The sequence below is a fragment of the Artemia sp. Qi Xiang Cuo genome, chromosome 4 (genome assembly GCF_049724085.1).
Source record: "Artemia sp. Qi Xiang Cuo chromosome 4, ASM4972408v1, whole genome shotgun sequence".
In the NCBI taxonomy this organism is placed as follows: Eukaryota; Metazoa; Arthropoda; class Branchiopoda; order Anostraca; family Artemiidae; genus Artemia; species Artemia sp. Qi Xiang Cuo.
Window position 1 is genome coordinate 84165656 of NC_142797.1, and position 23840 is coordinate 84189495.

The following is a 23840-nucleotide window of genomic DNA, read 5'->3' on the forward strand; positions in this document are numbered from 1 at the left end:
TAGATCAACCCAACTTTTTGGATGTCTCTGTCACTATGACTCTGTTTGTGTGTCGTGTCTGTGCGTGTCTCGTCTCTATGTGTGTGTCATCTCTGTGAGGTGTGTCGTCTCTGTTTTTGTGTCTTCTCTGTATGTTTGTCGTCTCTGTGCGTGTGTCGTCTCTTTGTTTGTTTCGTATCTGTGTGTTTGTATGTGTGATCTCTTTGTGTGTGTTGTCTTTGTGTGTTTGTCGTCTCTGTGTGTGTGTGTGTCGTCTCTCTCTCTCTATGTGTCTCGTCTCTGTGTGTTTTTCATCTCTGTGCGTGTGTCGTCTCTATGTGTAAGTCCTCACTTTGAGTTTGTCGTCTCTTTGTGTGTGTGTCGTCTCTTTATGTCTGTGTCGTCTCTATGTGTGTTTATCATTTCTGTGTGTGTGTCTCGTCTCTCTGTGTGTGTGTGTTGTCTCTGTGTGTTTGTATCGTCTCTGTGCGTGTGTCGTCTCTATGGGTGTTTCCTCTATGTGTGTGTGTGTGTCTTCTGTGTGTGTGTGTGTGACGTCTCTGTGTGTGTGTCGTCTCCGTGCGTGTGTCTTCGCTATGTGTGTGTGTCGTCTCTGTGTGTTTGTTGTCTGTGTGTGTATCGGGTCAGTTAGTGTATTTTCTCTGTGTGTGTGTGTGCGTCGTCTCTGTGCGTGTGTTATCAAGTTTTGTGTTTTGTCTCCTATGTGCGTGTGTAGTCTCTATGTTTGTTTCATTTCTGTGTGTGTGAGTGTCCTCTCTGTGTGTTTGTGTCATCTCTGTGTGTGTCGTCTCTGTGTGTGTGTGTCTGCTCTGTACATTTTTCTTCTCAGGGCGAGTTGTAGTCTCTGTGTGTGTGTCATCTCCTTGTGTGTATCGTAACTTTGTTTGGGTAATGTGTGTCTAGGTGTGCGTGGTTTCTGTGCTTGGTGTCTTTGTGTATGTGTGTGTCCTCTCTGTGCGTGTATCGTCTCTTTGTATGTTTCGTATCTGTGTGTGTGTGTGTCGTGTGTGTGTGTGTGTGTAGAGTATAGGTTTGTGTGTTGGGTCTATGTGTGTGTGTGTGTGTGTGTGTCTCGTCTGTTTGTGTGTGTGTGTGTCATATATGTGCGTGTGTATTATCTGTGTGTGTTTCTCTTTGTCGTCTCTGTGCGTGTGTTTTCTGTGTGTGTGTGTCGTCTCTGTGCGTGTGTCGTCGCTCTGTGTGTGTCGTCTGTGTGTGTGTGTGTTGTCTCTGTGTGGGTGTCGTTCTCTGTGCTTGTTGTCTTTGTGTGTGTGTCCTCTCTGTGCGTGTATCGTCTCTATGTGTGTTTCGTATCTGTGTGTGTGTGTGTGTCATCTCTTTGTGTGTGTGTGTTTGTGTATCCAAGAGGTGAATTCAAGAAAGAGTTTGTTACTTACTTACTTACTTACTTCCTTACTTACTTACTTACTTGCTTACTTACTTACCTACAATTTTTTTCATTCTGATACCTAGATTTTGACAATGTTATCCCATGTGTCTGACAATAGATGTAGGCAAATTCCTTTTCTTACATCGTCGATGTTTTAATAGACATTCTAAACGCTTGATATGCTAGCTTACTCTAAAAATAATGAACACATAAAAATTTAATATTTTTAATGAAATAATGCTATGTAGAATATGAATACAAAAATATATTATGATACATTATTAATATCAATGATCAACTTTGGACATTTTGAATCTGTTCCATAAAATAGTTCACCCTGTTCTCTCTTGATATTGTAGCTATTGTCTTCTCTTAGTTTGTAATCATTGGAAAAATCAGTATTTAATTTTGGATCATGCACAATTTTTACTGGTGTCTCATGAACAAGCTCAATATGCTTTTCGTCTTTGGTATTATTTGATTCATTGACTGTTTGATCAATGACAGTAACGTTTGCTGGTGCTTTGTTTTTCATCGTTTCATCTTTATATTCCATAGTGATATTTTCTGACAATACCCTTTTTATTTTTCTGGCAATTTCACTGTCTATTATCACATTATTTTTACACAGGTAACAGTTTCGGCACGTAGACAAGATATGTTTTATGATATTAGTAGCAGAGTAGGCCTTTTTTTTCCTCTTTGCTTTCATTTGAATGCTAATACCTAAAAGCCGACGAAAGGTTCTATCAATAGGTAGCATGTTACCTATAGCACTAGCATGAAGATACCCCTCTTCATCAACTATTATTTTTATGTTGGCATTCTCTTTGAGTACTAACATCTCTGGAAATGATACTTTCCCATATCCACCAGTTGTATAATTGAATTATTTTGGTATTCCAAAAAAATTTAATTCCAAAGTGTCATGACAACGCACGCATACGTTTCCGATAGTGCTACCACTTGTACTTGTTTCATAGTTCAAATACTTCTCCTTGTCAGCATTCAGTGCTACAATAACACTAGCATGTGAACACATTTCTAATGGGGGGTCATCCGCATGTTCAATATGCATTTCATCTTTACTATTATTTGGCTCATTAATTGTTAATGATTAATGGTGATTAATGGTAGTGATGTTTGCTGGCACTTTGTTTTTCATCGATTCATCTTTATATTCCTTAGTGATATTTTCTGCCAATGCGCTTTTTGTTTTTCCGGAAATTTGACTGTCTAATACAACATTATTTTTAAAAAGGTAACAGTTTCGGCACGTCGACAAGATATGGTGTATGATATTAGTAGAAGAGTATGCATATCTTCTTTTAATCTTCCGTTGAATGTTAATACTCGAAAGATGACGATGGGGTGCAACAAGAGGTAGCATGTTACCACAAGCACTGGCAAGAAGATATCCCTCTTCATCAACTATTATTTTTATGTTGGCATTTTCTTTGAGTGCTATCATCTCTGGATATCTCACTCTTGCATATCCATGAAAAAAGTTGAATTTTGTTGATACTCCAAAGAAATTAAATTCCTTACTGTCATGACAATGCACACTTACATTTCCAGTTGTTCTACCCTTTTTACTTGTTTGATATTTCAAGTACTTTTCCGTGTCCGCACTAAAAGCTACAATAACATTGGTATGTGAACACACATTATTAAAATGATCCACCCTCACTTTTTAAAAAGATATGACTTATGTGTTTATCGTTCTACTGCGTAAAAAATACTGATTTATTACATACAATAGACTAGGTAGTGACGATATCCGGAAATAGAATACCAGTGGGAAAGCCACATTGTGTCTCTGACCAATCACAGAGTACAATTGTTAGAGCCGTAAGCATATTTTGTCATTTTAAGATACGTACAAAAAAAAATAAAGTTGAATAATTTCGAATAATTTCGAAGTTTAAAAAAAATAGTTTGTTTTTATGAAAAAAAAAATATTGAATTAGAACCATTAGTCTTCATTATTATGAGTATCAGAAACTGGACATAAGTTTCACATTTGAACCAGAGAATGGACCTAAGTTTCACATTTGAACGAGAGAATTATATTTTCCATAATTTTCTTACAGGAAACTAGAGTTTATGGTCAAAAACCCTTATTAGCTCAGATTCTACAGAAATAGTTTATTTTTCGATCCATACCTGGACTTAAGTTACACCTATGAACCAATAAATTGTATTTTCCATAATTTTCTTACGAAAAACTAGAGTTTACGGTCAAAAACCCTTATTAGCTTAGATTTTTCGCTAGCAACTCGCCCTCCCCTTTAAATTCTCTAATACATCCTTCTGCCAATCAACCCGTCTCCCCCAAAACACTTTTCAGCCATTTCTTGTTAAATATTTTTATTTCAACTCATCCACACGGGTTTTCCGCTAGCAACTCGGCCTCCACTCTCACTACGCTAATACATCCTTCTGCCAATTAACCCATCTCCCCCAAAACACTTTTCAGTCATTTCTTGTTAAAAAATTTCCATTTCAACTTATTCACATGGGTTTTTCCACATTTGAACCAGAGAATGGGCCTAAGTTTCACATTTGAACGAGAGAATTGTATTTTGCATAATTGTCTTACAGGAAACTAGAGTTTATGGTCAAAAACCCTTATTAGCTCAGATTCTACAGAAAAAGTTTATTTTTCGATCTATACCTGGACTTAAGTTTCACCTATGAACCAACGAATTGTATTTTCTATAATTTTCTTACAAAAAACTAGAGTTTACTTTCAAAAACCCTTATTAGCTTAGATTTTTCGCTAGCAACTCGCCCTCCACTTTAACTTCGCTAATACATCCTTCTGCCAATCAACCCATCTCCCCCAAAACACTTTTCAGCCATTCCTTGTTAAAATTTTTTATTTCAAGTCATCCACTCAGGGTTTTCGCTAGCAACTCGCCCTCCACTATAACTATGCTAAGACATCATTTTGGCAATCAACCCATCTCCCCCAAAACACTTTTTAGTCATTTCTTGTTAAAAAAAAATTTATTTCAACTCATCCACACGGGTTTTTTGCTAGCAACTCGCCCTCCACTATAACTTCGCTAATACATCCTTCTGCCAATAAAACACTTTTCAGTCATTTATTGTAAAAAAAAAAAATTATTTCAACTCATCCACATTGGCTTTTCGCTAGCAACTCGCACTCCACTATAACTTAGCTAATACATCCTTCTCCAAATCCACCCATATCCCCCAAAACACTTTTCAGTCATTTCTCATTAAAATTTTTATTTCAACCCATCCACACGGGTTTTTCGCTAGCAACTCGCCCTCCACTATAACTTCGCTAATACACCCTTCTGCCATTCCTCTTAGTTGTAAACACTCACTTTGAAAAATTCGGGGAACAAAAAGTGACAAGAATATAAACACTCTTTGGTCGGGCCAGTTTCCCCCTTAGTTGTAAACACCCGCTTTGAAAAATTGGGAGAACGAAAAGTTACAAGAATATAAATACTCTTTGTTCGGGCCAGTTTCCCCCTTAGTTGTAAACACCCGCTTTGAAAAATTGGGGGAACGAAAAGTTACAAGAATATAAATACTCTTTGGTCGGGCCAGTTTCCCCCTTAGTTGTAAACACCCGCTTTGAAAAATTGGGAGAACGAAAAGTGACATGAATATAAATACTCTTTGGCCGGGGCAGTTTCCCCCTTAGTTGTAAACAACCACTTTGAATAATTGGGGGAACGAAAAGTGACAAGAATATAAATACTCTTTGATCGGGCCAGTTTCCCCCCTAGTTGTAAACACCCACTTTGAAAAAATGGGGTACCGAAAAGTGAAAATAACATAAATACTCTTTGGTCGGGCCAGTTTCCCCCTTAGTTGTAAACACCCACTTTGAAAAATTGGGGGAACGAAAGGTGACAAGGATATAAATAATCCTTGGCCAGGTCAGTTTCCCCCCTTAGTTGTAAACTCCCGCTTTGAAAAATTAGAGGAACAAGAAGTTACAAGAATGTGAATACTCTATGGTCGTGGCAGTTTCCCCCTTAGTTGTTAACACCCTCTTTGAAAAATTGGGGGAACGAAAAGTGACAAGAATATAAATACTCTTTGGTCGGGCCAGTTTCCCACTTAGTTGTAAACACCCACTTTGAAAAATTGGGGGAACGAAAGGTGACAAGAATATAAATACTCTTTGGCCAGGCCAGTTTCCCCCTTAGTTGTAAACACCCGCTTTGAAAAATTGGGGGAACGAAAAGTGACATGATTATAAATACTCTTTGGTCGGGCCAGTTTCCCCTTAGTTGTAAACACCCGCTTTGAAAAATTTGGGGAACGAAAAGTGACAAGAATATAAATACTCTTTGGTCGGGCCAGTTTCCCTCTTAGTTGTAAACTCCCTCTTTGAAAAATTGGGGGAACAAAAAGTTACAAGAATATGAATACTCGTTGGTCGGGCCAGTTTCCCCCTTAGTTTTAAAAACCCACTGTGAAACATTGGGGGGACGAAATGTGACAAGAATATAAATACTCTTTGGCCTGGCCAGTTTCCCCCTTAGTTGTAAACACCCACTTTGAAAAATTTGGGGAACGAAAAGTGACAGGAATATAAACACTCTTTGCTCGGGCCAGTTTCCCTCTTAGTTGTAAACACCCGCTTTGAAAAATTGGGGCAACTAAAAGTGGCAAGAATATAGATACTCTTTGGTTGGGACAGTTTTACCTTAGTTGTAAACAACCGCTTTTAATAATTGGGGGAACGAAAAGTGAAAAGAATATAAATACTCTTTGGTCGGGCCAGTTCCCCCATAAGTTCTAAACACCCACTTTTAAAAATTCAGGGAACTAAATGTGACAACAATATATAAACTCTTTGGTCGGGCCAGTTTCCTCTTAGTTGTAAGAACACTCTTTAAAAATTTGGTGGAACGAAACGTGACAACAATAAAACTGCTCTTTGGTCGGGCCAGTTTCCCCCTTCGTTGTAAACACCCTATTTGAAAAATTTGGGGAACAAAAAGTGACAAGAATATAAATTATCTTTGGTCGGGCCAAGTTACAACTTAGCTTTAGATTAACGCTTTGAAAAACTGGGGGAACGAAAAGTGATAAGAATATAAATACTCTTTGGTCGGGCCAGTTTCCCCCTTAGTTGTAAACACCCGGTTTGAAAAATTAGGGGAACAAAAAGTGACAAGCGGGATATTAAATAAGTACCATTTTTACACCCCCCTCAAAACTTAATTTCTCTTCCAAGCATTATATTAACTAAATACTTGCCATATTGGGACTTGTTCATTGTCTCGGGTATTTTTACGATTTCTCATTTAGAATGTGTTACCTCCAAAATTGACTCCCCCTCCCCCACTCCTACCCTACCCTGCCCCTCAGAAATGGGGGAACGAAAGGAAAGTTAGATACTATTTTAAATTTACAATAATTTTCAAACGTTACTTGTGTATTATACAGACCACATCGGAGAGGTAAAGCAAGGTCAAGTCACAATGTCATTCTATCATTACTTTTCAATTAAGCTATTGAATACCTTTTACCAATGTCTCTTGTAGGCGTCAAATCTATTAAGTATCTGAGCATATTCTTTGTATTGTTGATGCAAGCATCCCATTCCTTATTCTTTAATTACCCGTGAGGCATTCTAAACCAACGCAATACCTTTACGCAAATACCTTTTCGCAAAAAAATTCGCAAATAGAGTTATTTTTACGTCACAATTTTCAACTTAAAACCATTCTAATTATAGCATCCCATTCCTCATACTTTAATTACCCGTTACGCTTTCTTAACCAACGCAATCCAAACCAGATTATACCCACCAAACCAGATCCATAGGTACATGCACTGGAAAGGTGCCATGGAATACATTATACCCACCAAACCAGATCCATAGGTACATGCACTGGAAAGGTGCCATGGAATGTAAAGTGGGACAAATAACACAAGATGGAACATAGAGTAAGCAAAGTATAACCTTGATTACTACTAATATGTAGTTTTATTTGAAATCGTATATAAACTTTTGTTTTATATTGTTTTAGTTTAGTTTTACTACTGATGACGGTCACTGTATATGTGACCAAAATTTCTGGTATTTTTTTATGAATTTCTATACACAGTCTATTAAAAAGGATTTTATGCCTATTTGAACTTTTATTTTATCATAATTGAAAGGCCTGATACCTCCTCTTTTGGATATAGCATGCTCCCCCCTACCCACAGGGCCAGGAGAAAGGTCCTTAAGTTAAAAAATTTCCACATTACTTACGCATAGTATTTGCTATTGGGAAATTGTATACATTTTCGTATGAGAGGGGGGGACGAAGTTTCTGCTGGGGATTTTTTCACGGGGAATTTTCCATGGAGAGGGAAGTTGCCAGGGGTTGAACTTGTCAGGTGTAATTATACACTGCGGGAATATGCTTTAGCCTAAAGAGCAAAATGTTGAGGAGGGGGCAATCCCCTTCATATACGTAATAATTGCTGTTTGTTTTAAGTTTTAGTTTTGCTCCTTACTTTCAGTTGAAAAACCTTGTTTTTTTATTTAATTTCTTACAGTGGTAACATGGCTGTTTATATTTCTTGTGTTTTCTGGAATTCATCAACCCATAGGAACAGATTGTAATAGAAATTTTGGTATTTTACAAGTTGTGTAAAATACCAGTTGTGTAAAATATTACAAACAGTTGTGTAAAATATTACAAAAGGCATGTCAAGCTAAACAAGGATTAGCCAAAAATTTAACTTTTTCAGGGGCACTTAAAATAGTATATGTTCGATGTGAAAGATACTAAGGAGAGTCAAACAAATCGTGGTAACGAACTGTAAGTAAGGAGCGACCCGGCTCAATAGTAACCGAAACTCTAAAAAATGGAATTTTGATGCCAATAGATACATCAAAAGAATTAGTTTTTTATACTGATTTCAAATATATAAGTTTCATCAAGTTTTATGCCTGAGAATATTTGCCTTATTTTCAAAAAAGTGAAAGAACCCCCTAAAAGTCATAGAATCTAAATGAAATTACACCATCAGATTCAGCGTATCAGAGAAGCCTACTGTAAAGGTTTAAAACTCCTATCTGCAAAAATGTGGAATTTTGTATTTTTGCCAGAAGAAAGATCACAGATGCCGGTTTAAATTTTTTGTTTCTACCAAGGGTGATCGTATTGACGCAGTTGTCCTAGAATATCGTGAGAGGTATGATTCAAACGGAAATTAAAAGTTCTAGTGCATTTTTTAAGTAACTAAAAAATTGGAGGCAACTAGGCCCCTTCCCATGCTTTTTTTTTCCTAAAGTCACCCGATCAAAATTTTGAGATAGCCATTTTGTTCAACATAGTCAAAAAATTTAATAACTATGTCTTTGATGATGACTTAATCCCCCACAGTCCCCGAGGGAAGGACGGGCTGTAAGATGTGAATTTGCCCATTGTTTACGTATAGTATTGGTTATTGGTTATTAAGTATACAGACGTTTTTTTTTGGGGGGGGGGATTTTTTCTGGTAGGCCGTTGGGGGTAGAAGATTGCATGAGAGGAATTTGGGGAGAGGAAATTTGGGGAAATTTGGGGAAATGAGAGGAAATTCCTGGGGAAAGGAAATTTTCCATGAAGGGGGCGCCGGATTTTTTGTTGTTCCGTTTTTTTTTAGTAGAAATAAAAATAAGATGTAAAAAATCAATGCAACCTGATTTTAACTAAATGTATTTTGAGCTTATTTATTAAAGAGAGTTTTTTTTTGTTTAAAAAGTGGAAATAAAAACTGGAGATCCAAAATCAGTGCAACCTGATTTGTTTCCTGATTGAGACTCCCATATTGCTGAAATTTTAATTGAGAAGTGTTCATGGGCTGAATATTTCAAGTTCGAAAAAATACACTCAGCCTTGGCTATTCTTCTTTTTAGATCTCTACTCCATCCGACATATTTGCTATAATACTACATACAAAAATGAAGCTATGCATTTGATCAATCTTTTCGTTAGCGAACATCACTTCCTTATCTTCATTTATTCCTTCGCTTAGTGACTTTGTCTTCTTGTGATTAACCTTCAAACCCATTCTCGCACTCAAAGTCTCAATACCTCCAAAAGTTCATTCATTTTGCTAATATCTTTCTCTAGTTCACTCAAACCGTATGGAATTATTCTAAGTCAAGGAGAGTCTTACCTTCCCATTTTATTTTATGCTATCCCATAGTATTTGTCATATTACCAAGGAAAAAAATTCATAAAAATGATCTACATAAACTGGGACAGGACACAACCCTGCTTAGGTCCTAATTCAACACCAACACAACTACTAACTTCACTTCCTACCTTAACCGTAGCAGTGCTGTTCTCTTGCAGAGGAATTGTTACTTTAGTATACTTATCTGTATACCATACAAGGATGTGACCTTCATTAAAGTTCTTCTATTGGCTGAATCAAATGCCTATCAGTGCCATCAGTTCACGAAAACTTAGGAGGGGGATAAAAATTTAGGTTTCAAAATCTAGGGCGAGGGGGCAAGTTTACCGCATGTATGTGAGTATATGAAGGGGTTTGCCCCCATGTCATTACCTCACTCTTTACCGTAAAGTTATTTAGTACTTTAAAAGAGCTATTTATTCTAATTAAACTCTTTGTGATTCAGTGGTCATTCTTAAGGAATTGGAACAAAATTCAAACTTTAGTGTAAAGAGCGAGGTATTGACGGGGGAGAACCCTCTCATATAAGCAATAATATCTGTTCGTTTTAAGTTTTAAGTTTTTAAGTAAAACTAAGTTTTACTACTGATGACGATCACTGTATATGTGACCGAAATATCTTATATTTTTGTGAATTTCTATCACTGTTATCATCATCACTGTCTATTAAAGGATTTTATCCCTATTTGAACTTTAATTAATATCCTATTTTTATTTCTACTTTTTAAACAACAATAAAAAAGCTCTCTTTAATAAGTAAGCTCAAAATGCATTTAGTTAACATCAAGTTGCATTGAATTTTAATATTCGATTTTTGTTTCTACTTTTTAAACAACAACAGAAAAATCTATCTTTAATAAATAAGCTCAAAATGCTATCCATGGGCATTTTTGTGGAAACATTTAACAAATCTTACTCTGCCTTCGAAACGCACACGCTTCATAGCCATACTTGGTCACTGTTATTAGTGTAGATTTCATTGCCCTAACCATCGTTCATAAATTATCTTCCTATTTTTCCAAACTTTTAAATCAGGTCAGATTAAAAAAAAGAAGTTTTTTACACTAAGAATCAATAGAATCGTATTTTTCTTCAAGAATTTAATGTCTTCGATAACCTCTCTTTTTGTACCCCAAGTCAAAATTTAAAATGGATTTGACACACTCCCTCCCCCCTCTTCATTCATTCCTCATAGTTTCAACTGGATGATATGGTATTTTGATTACCAGGATGCATATAGTGTCTTTTGATCAAGCGCTGCAGTTTCCCACAAGTCAAAGCTCTGAACCCCCAGGCCCCTTTAATTCTTGAGCAAAGTTATGTTTTTTTCTTGATTTGACCCATCGTCTTCTAATATTTCTGGTTCCAGTAACTTTTTTTCTTTTTTCAATTATTTGAGAAATCATATTTTCATATGTCCTTAATAAAAATTAGTTCATTACTCAAATATTCTTGTGATGCTAATTTTAATACCCTATCAATTAAAGAAATAACCACACCCCTTTTTACTTGGATCGGATGATTTGATGTGAAAAGAAAAAAAAATAATGGAACCAGAAATATTACAAGAATATGGGTCAAATAAAGAAACAAATTACATAACTTTGCCTTTTATCCCAATATTGTCACAAAAATTAAGAAAAGAACTAAAAAAAAACATAATATAAAAACAGCATTTAAATCAGGACAAACTATTAGCTCTTTGCTAAATAATGGAAAAGACAATGTAGCGAGAAATATGCAGAAGGGAGTATATAAAATTCCATGTTCTTGTGGCAAATTTTATGCGGGAAGAACACAACAGATTTTAGAAAACAGGCTACAGCAACACAAGAATGCCATAGATTGTTCTCTAAAACATAAAACACACCGGAAACGTTTGAGTCAGCTGTTGCAAAACATGTATATAATTTTCCTCATCTCAATATTTTATTTGATCAAACAAAAATAGTAGATACGTCTGTAAGACTTTTAAAAAGTTTCAGAGAAATTATAGAAACAAAAAGATAAAAACATAATATAAAAACAACATTTAAATCAGGACAAACTTTTAGCTCTTTAATTGAAAAGCCAGTAAAATATTCAACCAGTACTGTCTATAATAATTGTTCTGAAACGAATGATGACCTTGCGAACAAAGAGGCTGTGGCAAACCAAAAGGCGGTAAGTGACATTTTTTAAATTTTACAGGAGCCGCGAATAACGTTTTAAACAAATAACCCAATTTAAAACTAGGAAAATAAGTTGCTGGGAATATTTTCTGAACATGAGCAGAAGTAATTTTTTGTGCTGAATCACGTGGTGCTTTCAAAAATCCAACTTTCCATTTACTTTTGGCACTTTTGTCACTTATTTCCCTTTGTCCCGTTTTCGGCAGACCAAAAGGAGGTATGTACCATTTTGCCGCTTAAATTCAAATGAGAAAAAAATTAAACTTTTGACAATGTTTTCAGCTATTAAACTTTTTTACCCACATTTTTCTTCTTACTCACTGAATAGATCATGTTGAAAACTACCCTCTGATGCCACCCACGCCTGTGAAACACAGAAAGCAGGGGCCAGAATCGTGCAGAAACTTCTATGTATCGCATTCTCAGAGCCATAACTTGAACTATTTTAATGTAAAAGAACATATAAAAGGATTGTTCGGTTATTTGGAAACTGAACAGAAAACAGGAACAACATTCGACTTCAATTAAACTTTAAGGAACTCAAAAAAAGCAAACATGATTATAGTCCATCTTGTTTATCACATCACTCAAAAGTGAGATCAGCTGATGCTTTGTCTTCCGTTGGTATCTTTTTCCAGAATTCTCTGGATCTCTAGTCTCTCATGTGTGGTACCAGCTTTGTCATGATCTCACCTTTTTTCGAGGCATTTATTCCCCTCGGTTGTTTCAGAGACTTTGGCAATCCTTTATCTAGTTCTTTCTTCGCTGCAACTGTAAGGGAATCGTAAGAGACAAGCTCCTGACCAAAATCCTCACGATAAAACATAGAAGATTCACCTTTTTTGAAAACAACTTCAACTATTTTCTGTAGCAGCACTGGTTGGCTATCTTTCTTCTTTTTGGAGGACTTTTCGTTTTTCCACTCGCGAAAGTCACTGAAGCAAAGCTCACTGACACGAGTGTTTTCCCGCGAATCTTCCATCAGCTTTTTCAAAGCGCCAAAGTCCTCAACATTTCTGTTCTTTCTAATTTTAGCTTCGATAAGTCCATGGAGTCCATCGGCAGACATATGAGTATGATCTTTCGTCAAGTACTTTATGGTGATCTTGGCGGGTGCCCAGAGATCGTTCAAAATCTTCACTAGCATAGAAAACAGAATGCAATTTTTGTTTTGTCCACTACAGTTGTCGGCACAAAATATGAATTCATCTATGTCCATATGCTTGTCAATAAGTGCATGATAAGCTGAAGGAACTACGTCTTCACTTCTTCCGTAAGTTGCCTCGTGCCAGACAATACAGTAGGCTGGAAGAGGACCCGCCCCAGTGGTTCGGCTTTTTGCAGGCACAAACGTTTCGTTGAAACATACGAGGTGGCTCATGAAAAAAGACTCCTTAACAGCAAGCATTATTGGGAGTATTAGATCTTTTTGAATATCGACAGTGAAAACCCAAGTTTTTGGTGCAAAGCTATCCTTCACGTCTCTCTGGAGCTGAAATCGTGCCTTTTCAGCCATCTGCCAATGAAACTGATACTCCTGTTTTTCTAAATCTGTTGCGGAGCTTTCGCTATCCTTCAACTTAAAAACATCGCAATACTCACACACGTCTGACTGGCATTTTGTTGGATATCTTCATCGCTCTCAACATCTCTCCATAACTGCGCAACAAACAATTCTCTTCTGGGATTCACTCCTGAAAATCTTCCCAATTATCCTTCCACACCCGACTGAAGTCCCACTGAAGTTGGAAAATTTTCCCACTGAAGTTTCTTTTGATATATACCTAGTATATGGTGCATTTCATCGGCGGTAGTGAGCGTCACAAGGCTTATAGCACTCGATTTGCATCCTTAAAGACTCTTTATCCACTTCTGTGCGCAGGTTTCCACCCCTTCTTTCTTTTGTAAAGTATGACACACCGTCTCGAAGAATTCCTACAACAACAGCTTTGAGAACCTTGGTGTGCCTAAGGCCAAATGTGGCTAAAAATGTTTTTTGACACACAGGGATCATATCTTGTCCATAATTGGTAGGTAATCTGTACAGAAGTGTTACTTTTCATTTTTTCATCCCTTCAGCGTTTTTCTTTCTCCGGTTTGGTTGCAATGTCGTAATAAACGATCTCATATAGGCTGTGTGCTCGGCATAGCCAAGAGCTGTGTAACTTTCGTATACTAAACGCCACTGCTCGAGAGTCAGTGACTTGCGATATCTTTTGCATTTGTGGATGAACCTTCCTCAATAAAGGGACGTTTTTCTTCATTTTTCTCAATTCTTTTCTTTTTCTTCTCCGACACACTTTTCTTCATAAGCGATGTTTCTATCTCCACAGAAGCTGAATCAGTCTCTGCATCAGGAAGTACAGGCTGACTAGTCAGGATTGGTTCTTCAACCGTTAATCCAGACCTCGCTTGATCTGAATCCTCAAGTATAGGTTGATGAGGCATTGACAGCTGGCCAGGCAGGGTTAGTTCACCACCCAGTGCATGCTGGTCATTTGAAGAGATTGCTATGCAAGAAACCGCAGGTACAGATGAAGAACGGTCTCCTCCAATGGTTGGGCTCGAAGGCCTTTGGACAGATTTATTTGGTTTGTATGTGGGATTTTTTTTTTCACAGTAATATCATATTCTGAGCTTGAATCGTCTTTGGACTCAGACGGTTCGTATTCGCTGCTACTTTCACATCCAAAAAACTCTTCAATGTCCTGTTGTTCTACCAGCTTCTGACTTTCAAAGGATATACAACTACAGTTCAGTGCAGAAGCTCCTTTTAAAACTACTCGGGAACTGTCTTGGTCACATTCCAGTGCCTCAGAAAGTAAACTCAAATCAAGCAAATCAACTTGGGGTAAATCTGACGAGTCTTCCAGTTCCATTTTAACACATTAGTGAAATGAGGTTTCAGGCCGAGGGGATATCTGTTGCAAGAAGCTCAAAGCTGAAGGTCTTGACTGAGAGATACTGAGATCGGAATTTCTTCAGACTGAGAATTTCTTCAGACAGCAATGAAAGTTACGAAAAAATCCCGGTGTGGACGACCAAAAGGCGCTAAGTGAAAACTTGAAAACTTGTTTTACTGGTATCCACGGCAGCCCAAAAGGAGATAAGTGCAGGACTTGCCCGTCGGTAAACTTAACTCCTTTTGGCCTGCGAGACAGCCCGAGAAGCGCACATAACGCCTTTTTAACGGACCACAAAGCTTTGAATATATCGGGAACGAAAGGAGATACGTACATTCTGAATAGATCATTCAATCGAAAGTGTTCTGTTTGGTGGGAATAGGGATAAAACTCATTTTTCAAGAACATGTTTCCTACCGCCTTTTGGTTTGCCACAGCCGAAAGGTCAGAATGGGTTAAATGCTGGGAAAAGTAAAGAACTGCAGATAGGCTTGCAACCAAAAGAATCCGTCCAATTTATAATTCATAAATGGGTTGATGAATTTGTAAGATTTAATTAGGGGTTATGGGCTGGGGGTTAGCTGACCTTTATTTTTTTGTTCAAGTATAAATATGTTCTTCATTTTTGAATAGATTTCCGCTTATACATTGTGAGGAGACGAGTGTATCATTATAGACATTTGATTTTGTTTATGCACCAGTGCATAGAAGTGTTATTTAATATGTGAGTTTTTATTCCTATTTACTTAATTTTATATTTCTTTTCTGTTGTTTTTTTTTCTTCTTTTTTTCTCTTTTCGTGCTTAGAATATTGATTTTCGATGTTTTTTAAGAAAAACATTCTTTTTCTCATTGAGAAAGGTTCCTGGATGTGGGGCCGAAATATTCGGAGTGTGTTTGGTTAATTAAGTGTTTATATTGTTGTAATTTTTCACTGCTTTATCAAAAATAAAACCCGGTTTTTTTTGCTTAATTTTTCGTAAATAGAAAAGCAGTGTGGTCTAAGAAATTATTTAGATCAGTACACAAAGTTTCTTTTGAATTAGTCCAAGATTCTCTGGAAGATTTCATGAAAGATTTAAATTTATAGCTTTAGAGGTTCCTGAGATAGTGCATTACACCATATTGACGACCTGGATATTCATGACATTTTTTTATGTAGTTAAAGACCCCCCCCCACTGTCAATGTTTCCTGAAGGTTTCAATTAACTACCTTCAGACTTTCCTGAGATATTGCAGATACACCATTTTCACGACCTTAATTAGCATTGTCTTTTGACTTAATTCAAAATCCCCCTCAATATTGCCTGAAAGTTTCCACTTTCAACCCTTAGGTGTTCCTAAAGATTCGCCATTTTGACAATCTGGATGCATTTAGTGTGTTCTGATTTTGCTAAGCATCCCCCCTAACGTTCAATGGAAGTTTCAACTAAATACAATTAGCTGATCTTAAGACATTGCAGATGTGCCATTTTGATAACCTGGATTCACTTAGGTTATTTTGATTAAGCTCAATATCTTCCTCAACGTTCCCAAAACTTTTGAACTTTATATCATTGGCCTTTCGTACACCCTGGATCAAACATGCCCCTTTGTTGTATTTTAAGACCTACATGTGAACAATGGATAGCTTGCATAATATACAACCCTTGCAACTGAGACTGTGGGGGCAATGTTGTCCTTGGAGGTAAGTTTAATTGAGGCTTCTACTAATTTGAACAAAATTTTCGCCTAAGAATTTTGATTTGATGTCTTAAGGGGATATAGGAAGATGTTAGTTAAAAGGAGTAGGAGAGGGCGTTGGTTGCCATCGAATTACTTTAAACTCTTTGAAAAGGCATTGAAGAGTTAAATTTCTAATTGATTGAGTCCCCTCCTAAGTTTTTATGACCAGTTCTTCCATACGAAGTGGTATGGTGAAAAGAAAAAGATAATGCCTGGAAACCATGGTGCTCTTTATTTAGGCAGTACTATTGCGCAGTCTATGATCAGAACTACAAGTTCTTTCGGCTTATTTGAATCGATCAATCTGTTATTTCTAGTTAGTTGTTTGTGTTACATGCATCACTGCCAAACCAGTTGGCAAAACTGAGGACGAAGAAGAGAGACTTGCCATCTTTTTACTAGCAGGACCCAATTTTGGGGAAAGCGATGTAGGACGGTTCTCACAAGCAGGGAATCCTAGCTGGATTGATATGGCCAATATTATATTCCACCCAATGATGGGAATTTTTCTGGGTGGGGGAAGAAATCAAGCTTCTCACGGATATCATTTTCCTGGGCCAGTAGAAGCACCGTTCTCAAATTCTGACAATGTTCCAGGTTGGCCGACCATTGATCCAACAGCCTTACCAGAACAGCTTCAAGAGTTTCCGTTGCCAGATCTACGTAAGTGCTTTTTATTAATTAAGTGCTATGTAGTATTATATAATCTTCTAGTTCCTCTAAATATAGAATTGGTCCAGATTGAAAATGTTCGTTTACCGTATAGGTCTATCGAAGATAGCCTATCTCACTTATCAAACAGTTCGTGGTAACGAACTATTAGTAAGGAGCGACCCGGCTCAATAGTAACCGAAACTCTAAGAAACCTAATTTGATACCAATAGATTTATCAAAAGAATCGGCTTATTATACTGATTTCAAATATATGTTTCATTGAGCTTAGTATTAACCATTGAAAGCTACGAGCCAAAGAATCTTAATGAAAATCACACCACTAGATTCATTGTATGACAAAACCCTAGTGTGGAGGTTTCAAGCTCTTCTCTGCAAAATGTGGAATTTTGTATTTTGTGCCAAAAGATAGATCACGCATGCTTTTTTATTTGGTCCTTTTCCCAGGGATGATCATATCAACTCCGTGGTACTAAAATATCAGGCGACGGCTCATTCGTGTGAAAAATAAAAGTTCTAGTTGCCCTTTTAAGTGACCAAGGAGATTGGATGGTAACTAGGTCCCCTCCCGCCCTTTTTTTTCTCAAAATCGTCCAATCAAAATTTAAAGATAGCCATTTTGTTCAATATAGTTAAAAGGCCATATAATTATGCCTTTGAAGATATTATGAACCCCACAGTCCCTGGGGAAAGGTATTAGAGTTAAAACAAAATTCCCATTGTTTACGTATAGTATTTATTATTGGGAAGTATGAATACATTTTTCCGGGGAGGAGGTTGAATTTTCTCCTGGTGGGGATTTTCACGGGGATAATTTTCCATGGGGAGGGAAGTTTCTAGGGGGTTAATTTTTCAGCTGAAATTTTATACTGGGAAATTTGCTTGAATCCCTATACAAAATTCTTCTTATGTCTTGTTTTCTTTTTGCCGACTCAATTTTAGAGATGTTAAGGTAATTGTTGAATGATCTAGAGAATAAATGCGTGGAGAGGAGGTATTTTTCACTGGTGATGTAAGCATATTTCTTGGTATTATTTAATTAACGATCAGAAATTAGATAAAAAACAAGTTTTTTCCACTGAAAGTAAGGAGCAGCATTAAAACTTAAATCGAACAGAAATTATTACGTATTTGAGGGGAGTTGATCCTCCTCAATAACTAGCTCTTTGCACTAAAGATTGAAATCTGTTCCAATTATTTACGAACGACTCCTGAAACACAATTTTCGTTTAAGTAGAACAATTAATAATAAGTAGAAAAAAGAAGCCATTTTTTTCAAGGACTAAAAATCTTTAGCTTAAAGAGCAAGGTGGCGAGGAGGAGCAACCCACTCATATACGTAATAATTTCAGTTCGTTCTAAGTTTCAATGTTGCTCCTTACTTTCAGTTTAAAAACTTTTTTTTTAATCGTCATAAAAGTAATAGAACTGAGACACAATCAATGTCACCGAGAGCATTGCAATCAATGACAAATAGTGTTATGCACCAAAATGACAAATTTAATTATGAGAAAATATCAGGTGATCTTTTTCTTTTATATTTTTCACTTTGCTGTATGTTGAACGAACAATAAAGAACCCCTTTTGCTTATAAACGGTACCGTCTAGGACTAAACGGAAAGCAGGTCGTCCTCGTCTGGGGTGAGAGGACGTCATAAAGAAAGATTTAAAGGAAATGGGAACTTCGTAAGCGGGTGTAAAACGGGAGGCTTTAAATAGATTTGGATGGAGGAGGAGCGTGCGTAGCTGTCTTGACTTTGGCGGCTTGGTGCTGCGGTGAGTTGTTAGTAGTAGTATTAGTAATATACTTGTTAAAATTTCCGCAAAAATAATCTATTTTTAAATTACTCGTTTTACTGACCGAATAGCAAAGAGTAAGCTGTAAAAGAAATATGGTTCAACATCACTTTCTAGGGCTATAATGAAAGAAGCCAGAATATACATAGGCCATGTTTTACGGGTGGAGAGTAGTGAGGCCTCAATGACTTTAATTGCACAGATATGGTTTTACTATTGGAGTTACTAACCCCTAAAGACGTTATTACGTGCACCTGGGTCTTACGCAATACTATAGTACATCTGTATGGTATAGTACACCTTATTGATGCGTAATAGGAATTGTTTGTTTACTAATGCAAATGTTTTCTTCAAGATTTCTTTGGTTGTTACGCAATAGGACTTGTTAGAGTTCAGAGTCTGCTAGTCAAGCAGCGGTTGCAAAAAAAAATGATTTTGGTCTAATATTTACATGTGAAGATGCTGTAATCTCAAGTGACTTGTTTTGGTTCCGGGGGACAGTTATAATCCAGCAAAAACAGGTTTAGAAGGTCAATGACACGTGACTTGTTAGATCTTACGGTTCACTCACCTCAGTATTGAAAAAGAGTTCAGTGTGTCAAAATTGAGGATATTGTTCTTGGCATATTCCTTAGTAATGGTAGCTTTTCTCTATTGGAGCTTGGAGGCACTAGCGATGGCGAAATGAAACCCAGAGTGCCTAACATAGCAGTAAAAATTACAAGGAGTTGTCGGCTAACCCTAGAATAGGACAAGATTTTTGCAAGATATGTATTATCATAAACAAAATTCAAGTTAGAAGAACAGTTATGCTGCGTAGCAAAAGTGAATATATTTAATATACAAAGATTACAAGAGGAATTAAATGCATTAGTGGAATATATTGAATACAATGATCTGAATTAATATATAAAAACTGAGTGGGTTTTTTATATTTTTGTTGAATATTTTACTAGCGAGAATGAATCTTCATTCTTTGTTAGTCTAAAATCGGCAGTGAGAGTGTCAACATTAAACATGACTGAATTTGAGAAGAAAAATAATCATATAGACTCTAGTGACTTTGGAAAAATGTTTGATTCTAGATGATGATTTTCAAGAGTTATCTCTTCAAAGGTAAATATTTTCTCAAAGAATACTTAACGGTATAATGAGAAATGATTGTCCGTTTTTGGACTATTGTATGAAACTTTTGCGTCGTAGGCAAGATGTAGTTACTCATTTTATTGGCATATTAATTGAAACAAAACATAATGATATTGTGGATTTGCTTTGGAACACTACCTAGACTCAAACAACAAATAACTCAAAATTTGAAAAAAAATCCTGTCTAAACAGGTTGAATTGATTTGATGTGTGACGTCAATCGATTACTCCTCCTCCTAGAAGGCATTCATCTTATCAATCGCTAGTCAGTTTCTTTTTGGAAGTGAGACAGTCAACATTGAAAAATGTTTTACATACTTCCATTATGTTTGTAAATATTGGGCTGCTGGCCATCCTGTGAGAATTGTAGTATTGTTAATGACTATAATGAAAAGTGTTTCCACTTTGCTGAAGAAAGTTTTTAATGCAAGGCGTGTAGAATTTAGCGGTAGGCCAAGAGGATAGAAACATTCCAGATTCTTCGCTGTTTGTAAGATCCGCAGCCAATGTCCCATCTTTACAGTTGACGGACTAGTAATAAGAATGAAAAGGGTATTGTTAACACTTTGAATATAGTTGACGAAATCCAAAGGCATACAATAGGATTTGTATTTGGACATGTACGGATCCAAATTGAATACATTGATTTTTTGACTTGTAATCATGGTGCCAAGTCTAATAGAACACTGCCATTAGGGGTAATTTCCCAATAGGTTTCAAGTTGATTTAGCCAGATTAATACTATACTTTCTATCAATGACTTTGCAAATGTGCACTCTAAACGTACAGTTCCCGTTCGGACAACACATATCTTGAGTACCAGACAAATCCAATACAATGATACTATGAGTTTTTGCTAACATTTCCACGGTTAAACCATTTTCTATTTTCGGTTATACCTTATCCAATAGTTATGAATGTCGATCTAGTGATTGCATTGTAAATTGATATAGGGTTCTGTAGGATTTATCAAAGGATAAATTGTAGAATGGAATTCAATTTACTTTACTTACGAGAGATGAAACTCCAAGCATTTCAAATTCATGTGGGGAATTTGTCCATGATAAAATTGCACTAGCACTTTTACAAAAGCCAAAACGAGTTTGAAGGAATTTTACCATTGATAAATGCCGAAGTGGTATAAGTATATGAACCAGTAGCAAAATGTCGTTGATTCATGATTGTATGCAGAACGAGCAGTTTGATATTATTTCCACTAGCTCTCAATTTCTCAATTGCCAAAGCAACAGAACTCATAACTTATTGTTTTCCTACATGAAGTATTGCAGAGGTGAGAGAGACTGTTATATCATGTGCAGTGGCAACTACTTTTTGCAAAACAAAATTGGACGGAGCAAGTTGTAACTTTATACCAATCTTAACATTGGGAGAAATCAATTGAGGTATATGAAATATTTCAGAGTTTATTTTCCCGACCAAGTGTAAATCTTAAGTTGTCACATCTCTAAGTATATTTGTAGTTTCAGTGTCCGTCCTATGTTCATATCTAATGGATAAGCCTCTCAATTTCTTATAAGACATTCGGGTCATCAGCATGAATTGTATGTAACTTGCATAGTTTGAAAGATTGTTTGCTTGTGTTCACCAACATTCCATTTATGTAGACACTTATTTGTCTAAACAAATTGTGAAGTACACAATTTTCATAGGATAACCCCTCGGCTTCACTTCGTTTTTTAGTGTTAGATTTTTTGATAATCGCATGCAAATCTATAAATGTGGAAGTCAACTCTATGAAATAGTCTTCACAGGAACAAATTTGAAAATGAACGTTTTCAGAGAGCGGTTGTTGCGGATAAAATTGTTCATTGTAACTATGTTTTAGACTCACATAAATATTTTCTGCATTTTAGAGGTTAGGTGACTGAGGGATGAGATTCTTTATGTGGTAGATATGCCAATTTCTAGGAAAAGAATTTCGTTTTCGATCTAAAAATTTTTACTCTTGAATTTTCTTTCTTCTTTGACAAGAGTGATGCTTTTCACTTCTGTCCTGAGTTGAGACTGAATAGCGAAGAGGTGTTTCTCACCCTTTTTAAACCTTTTCCACTTTTTCACGATTTCAATCGCTTGTCAAGTGATCTAGTACTAACTCTCGAGGTATTACTAACTCTCGATGTCTTAACAATAAATGCATAAGAAAATTTACAATTGTCTGATGAGAAGCCAAGTGGATAGTCGCAAAAATATTATGTTTCATGCCACTAATGGTACCAGCACTTTTACCATCGATTATATTCCGTTTTAAACCATCGTTGAGATCAATAATTTCATTCTCGATGGGGAGCTAATGTAAACCCTACCCTGTTCCATTACTGTTTCTCACCCTTTTTAAACCTTTTCCGCTTTGTCATGATTTCAATTGCTCGTCAAGGGATCAAGTGCCGGACCTGATATTTTGCAAAACACTTTCTTTAAAATCCTTCTTAGAGCCCCAATTTTGTAGTGTAGAGTACGCAAAATCTTTGGCAACTGGGGCAATACATTTTTTTACCATCAATCTTAATAATATGAATTGACAATGCAATCAGTAAATCGGGAAATGTAGAGCAATTCATCATAGCAAACCAATGGCCAAGACCATAGTCCGACATTGATGAACAACCCCTGTAGCAGTCAATTCCATGACCCAATTGTCGTAGTCAAAGAGTAGCAGCATAGAAATCAATATCAGGACAAACAAAAGTATTTTGTCTATTATCCATCTCGTTATTGAATGGGTCAAAAATGACATGTCATCACAGCAAAACATCTTATTATTGCTAAAGGATCATCAAATTCACTCCTTAATGTTAACTGACAGAGTTTCAAATGCGAAGTGTTTACGGGAATATATTGAAGGTTCTTTATATTTTAGTGGTGAATGTGTTGGTGATTGGTTTTTCGTTCAATAATACGCAGGGAGGGGGGGGTATTGATATTACTAACTCTCGATGTCTTAACAATGGATGCATAAGAAAATTTACAATTGTCTGATGAGAAGCCAAGTGGATAGTCGCAAAAATATTACGTTTCATGCCACTAATGGTACCAGCACTTTAACCATCGATTATATTCCGTTTAAAACCATCCTTGAGCTGGATAATTTCATTCTCGATGGGGAGCTAATGTAAACCCTACTCTGTTCCATTGCAAAGTTAATTTGGAATGTATCATTCTTACGGACAGAGATTTTTCTATTGATTGCAAGACACAAATCAGTCATAATACCATATTCTTTGTATTTTTGGGTGAGATGCGGGTATGAATCAGAGTTGCGTGACTTTATCCATTCCTTTTCCTCACCCTACACTGGCCAATCGTTTTTTCTAACTCTTATATCATAAGTACGATCTTTTCTCAGAATATCATATGTATCAGAGGCAGCGCAACAGCGCTGCCTAAGTAAAGACCGATGTTGGTACAGTCTATTATTTTTTGTTTGTTTCATCTTTTACACCAGGGCACTTCGTATCAAAGGAGTCGTCGTAGAAACTTAAAAAACGGTTTATTCGATTGGAAATTGGAAGGGCTTGTACCCTTTTTAATAGTTGAAAGTGATTTCAGGGCAACTAACCTCCCTCTCACACCCACCATTTCCCCAAACACATCCAATAAAAATTTATAGATAGCCATTTTTTCAACGTAATTAAAAGGTCGGGAAATTATGTCTTTGAGGATGATATTCCCCCCATAGCCCTAGGGACAAGGGTTGTAAGTTATGCCCGGGGGGCTTATAAGGTGCTTATAGAAAGTGTCGTTGTAGAAACTTCAACAAGGGCTCATTTTAATTGGAAATTGAAAATGCTAGTGTACTTTTTAATAGTTGAAAGTGATTCGAGGGCAACTAACCCC

General features: G+C 36.5%; 1 protein-coding gene across 1 annotated transcript in view; it reads left to right on the forward strand.

Annotated features, from left to right (window-relative positions):
* LOC148953543 (uncharacterized) overlaps positions 1-23840 on the forward strand; it is a 174957-nt gene that overhangs the window by 38779 nt on the left and 112338 nt on the right. The window contains exon 2 of the mRNA XM_089087733.1: positions 16688-17033. Coding sequence (XP_088943859.1) covers positions 16688-17033 — 346 coding nt within the window. The remainder of the gene's footprint in view (positions 1-16687; positions 17034-23840) is intronic.